The 6,938-nt window shown below is 40.8% G+C and overlaps 1 protein-coding gene across 1 annotated transcript; it reads left to right on the forward strand.

The window, feature by feature from the left end:
• The first annotated feature begins 1,401 nt into the window (after positions 1–1,401).
• Positions 1,402–6,533, forward strand: gcm2 (glial cells missing transcription factor 2). The gene is made up of 5 exons (XM_048266492.1): positions 1,402–1,905; positions 2,226–2,478; positions 3,527–3,639; positions 4,211–4,336; positions 5,206–6,533. The coding sequence occupies exons 1-5, from the start codon at positions 1,807–1,809 to the stop codon at positions 6,097–6,099; spliced, it is 1,485 nt and encodes a 494-aa protein (XP_048122449.1). The 5' UTR covers positions 1,402–1,806; the 3' UTR covers positions 6,100–6,533.
• The last annotated feature ends 405 nt before the right edge of the window (positions 6,534–6,938 follow it).

Raw genomic sequence — 6,938 nt, forward strand, 5'->3', positions numbered from 1 at the left:
TATCGACATCACCATTAGTTTTGCACACATTTTTCTTTTAATGTTCTTCCAAATTAGCAAATGTTTTAGAACTTCTGATATTCCAATTCTGTGATTGACATGACGACAGGAATTACACAGACTTACACAGAATTACACAGACTAAAAATCACTCCCAATATCAATGTAGTCTGATTTATCATCAATCAGACGGTATAGCCTAATTAGCGTGTGATAACGTATGCCTACATATAGCCTACTACAAATTTTACTTGATTGAATTAGGCTCCATGAAAAAAACGGAGTTTTACTGGCTAGACCTAGACTATTTCACATGATGTTCCTTTTATGCGCAATTTAACGTGAGAACACTATTTTGGTCTTGTTTATAGTCACACCCAGGGTGTTTGTATATTAAATGCGTCAGCAATCGTGTCCTTTACCAAATGAAAGGCTGACACACTTAGGCGTTTATTGTATAAACACTTGTGTAGCTAGATACAATCTGCATTTCTAATAAGACATGATATTTATAGGCTACAACTAGAATCAATCATATTAATAAAACGGAATTGGAATTGTGAATGGTTGGTAATATTTTTTCTTTACCAGTCACTTCTCGCAAGGTCTGCCTTGTCAGTTCTTTTGGTAACGTAAGGCCTTCTGATGGTCAATTCAGATGAGAAAGAAACATGAAAGACGTTAAGAAGATATTGTAAACGACATTATTAAATTTGTAAGTTAGACCAAGACCTATTGTTTGATTATTGTTATTTTTTATTATATAACTTAAGAGGTAAGCTACGACTATGAATGACTTTTAAAACAAATAACCATATGGAAAATAATTAATGTGCGTAAATGTTTGCCTGCAGTTTCTGATACTCTCATATCAAAAAATGTTACATCGATTTTTTTAATCCTATTTCCAAATAGTAAAGCAAAATTGTTTCGAACTGGAGAGAATAGTTTTGCATGATAGGCTAAGTCTGGTTTGTTTTGTTCACGAGAAATGGCGTTTTCATGTCAGCAGTCCGTCGAGGCTTTGCGTTTACATATAACAAGTACTGACCTCAAATGGATCACCTTACATAGGCTATAGTCTGGCGATTTGACAGTCGGTCTCTCTGCCGTTAAGATCTAGTCATCTTTCTTTTATCGAGAGGTTGCAAAAATTTCGCTGACGCATACAGAATAAGACTCGAAATTCCAAACCGTCAGGTTTGGATATCACTGTACATGATATTCCCTTAGTGAAATTGTACAGCACACGGAAAAACATCAATATGAAAATAGGTCTATGTAGCCTAATTACCACTTTGGGCTGCCGATTTACACTACTTAGCAATAGATATACCTGTTCAAATGTTTATTTGTTTAATTTGTCGTTAGACCAATTGTAGTCAACAGAGAAAATCGTTTTCCAGACAATAGATGCGGTTTGGAGAGGTCACGGCTAAGGATCAGGTACAGAATACACGGCACTAGGCATCAGCAATTCTGAGGTGAGCGTTTAGCCCAGCCTCCTTCTTTACATTTGCCAGACAGTCCTCACCTGTAGTCATTGCCTGCCGCCCCTCTCTTAACGCGCACCTTCACTGACGTACTGGAATTCTGGGCTTACTTTTTTGGATACACGAGCGAATTATAGCAGACTATGTGCTATGAAAGTGTGTCGTTATATAACACTGAAACTTTTACAAGTTAAGTCTCCTCTGTGAACATTTCTTTATGGTACGGAACATTCAAAGGTCCGGAATTGAATGTTGGCACGGATACATCTGAAGACGACTTAAAAGTTGAAAACATTTGTCAGACTCTCACATTATGGCAAAGACGAGTGATCAGTTTGACGGTGGTTCGGACTGTGTTTGCTCTTTCGGAATGAAGTTGACATGGGACATCAACGATCCCAAGCTTCCCCAGGTGAGTTTCGCTAGTTATACAGGCTACGACTGTGGATGCACTTACAAGGACATCTACTGCACCCATAGTTTTTTGACATGGTGACCAGAGGTCACAGCTTTCATTATTTCAAATAGCTGAAGACTGCTGGGCTGGTTTCATTTTGAAATGGAAAACGGTAGCCTATCACTAGCCTAGTCATGTTAGGCTGTTACAAACATGTGGTTTTAAATTTGCATCGGTGTAGCCTACATAGTTCGATAGGACACAGAAGCTCAATACTGAAATTGTATTGGTACCTCTCCTTATGTTATCAGTTACACTAAAGCCTGTCTCCATAGGACACGAAGCAGTTTGACGCCTTTCAAGAATGGACGGACGGGTATGTTCGTTACATCTACAGCGCCGAGGACAAGAACGCACAACGTCACCTGAGCGGATGGGCGATGCGGAACACCAACAATCACAACTGCCAGATCTTAAAGAAGTCCTGTTTGGGAGTCGTGGTATGCGGCAGGAATTGTACGCTCAGTGATGGAAGCAAATTGCAGCTTAGGCCTGCGATTTGCGACAAAGCAAGACAAAAGCAGCAAAGTAAGTGTGGGCCTCTGTCATTTTAAATGAAAATGTTTCGAACACATGAATGATGCATGTAAAGAATATCACTTTTACGCACAGGGACAAAGGCCTCACAGACGTTCTAAATCCGGGTTCTGATCAGGGGCCCTATGACTCAGTCCTAGGCCTGTCATTGGCATTATCCACTCGAACTCGTTATTCTCTATCTCTCTTTGTGTTATTGTGTCGGCCTATATGAAGTTAGAATAGGGTCAACGACACTTACATCTTCCTAACTAAATCTTCCTCAGAAAAATAAACGGTAGGCTAGTCTACAACAAGGTCCCTTGTATGAACAAGGCAATGGTCCAGTTCTCACGCCTGTAATAACGGATTCCTTTTTCTTGTTGTCTTGTCAACAAAATTAGTTTTTTTATGGGCTTGGATTTAGTTTGAGCCAATAAACTACTTCCCCATAGGCTGGCGATTCGATTGCTCGAAGTCTGCCCATGTGGACTACCGATATGTTTAATTAAGAAGAATAGTGTACGATTGTTTTCCAATTAATTCCAACTAAATAAAGAAAGGATTTACAATTTCATTTGAGACTAGGTTGAGACTTTCTTGTAGTTTGTCAAATTTGTGTGCAGAACTATGTGCTTGTATCAGCTTGGCGTGATATGTAGCCTACACTGTTTTAGAATGTTTATGTAACATGCATGTTAAATTATACATTTTGGACAGCAAGAGAAGTAGAAATTTAGTCATGAAGAATGGACATAAAGAGTTTGTTGTCGCCAGAGGAGTTTTGTTTTTCATTAGCCTACTACAGAATACAATATGAACAAAGAAATAGAGGATTAATACGCTGCTATTGCAGAGCCATCATCAAATCTAGCCCTATAGATTGATAGGTAAAGAAGTCAGGTGCGAAAAATATGGACAGTAAATATACGCCTTATGCTGTATGTCTATAACAAGTTCTCAAACTCGCATCCTGTCGTTTAAAGGCCACCGCCTAATAATAATGTCTCTCTCTAGCTTGCGTGAATGAGACTAACCTCTCTTGCATGTTGATTTCCAGAGAAACTTTGCCCGAACTGCAGCTCAGCTTTGGAGCTAGTTCCATGTAGAGGGCACAGTGGTTATCCGGTCACAAACTTCTGGAGGGTAGATGGAAAAGCCATTTTTTTCCAGGTGAGACATGAATGAAGAAGAATTTATAAGATAAAATAGTTGTATTTTAACAAATAAGAATGTGAGATAAAAGTAATGTAACAAACCAATAAATAAAAAGCATTTGTAGGTGTACAAATGTTATTTTTGAATTACAATTGATCAGACAAAATTAATTTAAGATATACATGCTTAATTTAATTTCATATTTAAAATAAAACAGCTTTGCAGTTTGATATCCATTTTGGCATCAGTCATAATGTGAACTGTGTTATGTATTTTTTCCAATGTCTTTATGTCAATAATTGTAATTACATTCATAATTAATAGTAGTTATACTGTTAGTATAAGTATATATACTCTTTTGATCCCGTGAGGGAAATTTGGTCTCTGCATTCATTCCAATCCGTCAATGAGTGAAACATACTCAGCACACAGTGAACACACAGTGAGGTGAAGCACACACTAATCCCGGCGCAGTGAGCTGCCTGCTACAGCGGCGCTCGGGAGCTGTGAGGGGTTAGGTGGCTTGCTCAAGGGCACTTCAGCCGTTCCTACTGATCAGGGTTCGAACCTTTTTGCTCTGTATCAGGCTAAAGGAGTCCATGATCACCCACGACCAGAGAGCAAGTCCGAGACAGAGGCGCGCAGGAGCGCAATCAAGAGGAGGATGTCATCTCCACACTTCTCTCAGAAACGCAGGCTGGTGGAGTCCGAGGTTAGTGTGTGTCTGCTCTCTCTCTCTCTCTCTCTCTCTCTCTCTCTCTTTCTCTCTCTCTCTCTCTCACACACACACACACACACACACACACACACACACACACACACACACACACACAAGGTGTACTCAAATGCCACTTTCAAATGCCCATTAACAGATAGGGAGAGGTAGAGAGAGGTTTCAGTTTATGCACACATAAATACATAAGTAATCATGCATTCATATGCATGCAGACTTCACAAACTCCTCCACAAATTAATTCACACTATTATAAACTTGCCGTACATTCAGATATATGAACATATATTTTCTTTCCATGATTTAATACACACTATGTAGAATTCACAACTATCTATGTGAGTATGAAGTTCAATGCAACATGATGTAAGCAATGAGCTGCCATACTGAAATTAATCCACAGTGTCTACTTTTTTGCTAAAATACATAGGCCTACATATAGTTTTATCAATTCTTAAATTGTATTCTTATTTTCCATGATACACATAATACTGATCTACAAAATGTCATGCCTGTTTTTACCCTTGAGACAGGTCAGTTGAAAATAAAACCCAGTATGGTCATCTTTGTTGTTCAGGGATAATGTCTCCTTCCACAATCACTTGTCTACGACTAATAAGAATCTAATCATTTAAGATCTATCTGTGAGTGGAGGCAGTGCATATTACATAAGTGATATTCATGTTTATACAGTTTTTATCAATCATACACATTGAGGTCCCTAAAATATATATGAACCCAGCTTCATAAGGCATGAACATAGTTCAATTGTTTTATTAATATGAAATCAGACAGATATGTGACCTTCCTAGCTGTGTCCCTTACTGTCCTCATCTATGTGATTCCAGACGGGTCGTTACCATGACATCCCCTTCAGCAACCTGCACCAGCTGCCCTGTGTGGATGCAGACCGCTTCAACCTCCTGGAGCCCAGTTTCCCACTACAGAGCCAGCACTACCCCCCCTTCCAGAACTCGGAGCCCTACAAGTTTGCCTACGACTCCATGGCCGAGGCCCCCTCCTCCTTGCAGAAGACAGCCAACCCTCGGCTCTACATGGCACGCCCGCACTACGACTTCCCCATGCCGGGCTACCTGACCACCCCCAGCTCCTACACCGCCCTCTACAAGGACCCGGCCAGCCCGCCGTCGGAAGCCGACCCCGGCAAGTCCGGCCCCGGCCTCGCCGGGTCGACCCACAGCGGCAGCACCGTGAGTGGTCACGAGCGCGGCTACGACGGCTCCGCCACTGCCAAGCTGGGCGGCTGGAAGCAGATTCTGGGCAAGGGGGCGTACGGGGAGCGTGGCGAGTACACGCAGCTGCCCAGTGCCAACTCTGCCAACCACCACTACTACAACGGCGAATACCCGTGCCGGTACACGGGGCCAGCACCGGCCACGCCCGCCGCCCTGCAGACCATCATCACCACCACCACCAAGGTCTCCTACCAGCCCTGCCCCAAGCCCTCTGTGGTCAAGTATGGCGACAACCTCTACGATGTAAAGGGCATCCCCAACTGCAACGTCCTGCTGGAGGAGGCCTCGCCCACCGCCTCCTATTCTGACCTGAAGCTGGCCGAGGATTCAGGTGTCATTAAGTCGGCCCTCTCCTACCAGGAGACGTTGCCCGCCAAAATCGAACGCACAGAAAACTTGGACTCCTTCCGCTACAGCGGGTACCCCTCCAACAGCTACCCGGAGAGGGTGAGCCATCCATTCAGGTACGACGGAGGGGAGTATTGACATTTGTGAGCCATGGAGCAAAAGAACAACAAATAGAGGAAGAGACAGAGAGATAGAAAAAGAGAGAGAACAATAGAGTGAGATATGTGTAGAAACAAAGACTGATGATGTAGCTGAATCAACGAGCCAAAAGAACACTTTGACATGACCAAGTTTGGCCGTCCTTAAACAGGTCTGTAAATACTTTTTTGTTATTTATAAACAGTGTTGCAGTAATATAGTGAGATGTCATTATTATTAGTTTTAAAAAATACATAGAACTCTAGATTATACTGATGTTAAATAATACAAATGCCGATGTTCAATACATTTCTTTAATTTGGAAGTTTAGCTTCTTGAAAGCCAAAGCAACTCTTGTGTTGGTACAGGAACACAGTCTATGAACAAATATTTCAAACTTAAGTGTTTGTAAAAATAAAAACTTGATGACCATATTTTGTGAGGTGTGTATTTGACAAAATTATTTGAAAAGTGATCAGCTGATATGTCTGACTGTACACATTAAACCAAATATATGTGTAATATTAAAATCTTTAATCTGAAATCATGATATATTTTTTCCAATGAATACTACAATACCTGATAGTCTATCTGTCTATTCAGATTTGTTTTTGTGACTGCAATTCAATTTGCACAGATAAAACTTCAATTTACTGTGTAAGTAAAGTCTATGCTTATGACAAAAAAGGTATTGATAATAAGGTCAACAGCCAATCAAATTTGAGTGCACAAACTGAAGTGAGAACTTTGAGGAGAAATTCACTGAATTTAACAAAATATATATTAAACTGGAATTGTTGGCTACCTTTAAAAAATCTTTAGTATGTGTGCATCATAAG

Source organism: Alosa alosa, chromosome 16, assembly GCF_017589495.1.
Source record: "Alosa alosa isolate M-15738 ecotype Scorff River chromosome 16, AALO_Geno_1.1, whole genome shotgun sequence".
In the NCBI taxonomy this organism is placed as follows: Eukaryota; Metazoa; Chordata; class Actinopteri; order Clupeiformes; family Clupeidae; genus Alosa; species Alosa alosa.

Excerpts from the sequence above, each read along its gene's own strand:
- gcm2 (XM_048266492.1), top strand. The coding sequence starts at position 1,807 with ATGGCAAAGACGAGTGATCAGTTTGACGGTGGTTCGGACTGTGTTTGC. Across the intron at positions 3,640-4,210 it reads GAAAAGCCATTTTTTTCCAG|GCTAAAGGAGTCCATGATCA; the intron begins GTGAGACATGAA and ends GCTCTGTATCAG. Across the intron at positions 4,337-5,205 it reads GCAGGCTGGTGGAGTCCGAG|ACGGGTCGTTACCATGACAT; the intron begins GTTAGTGTGTGT and ends ATGTGATTCCAG.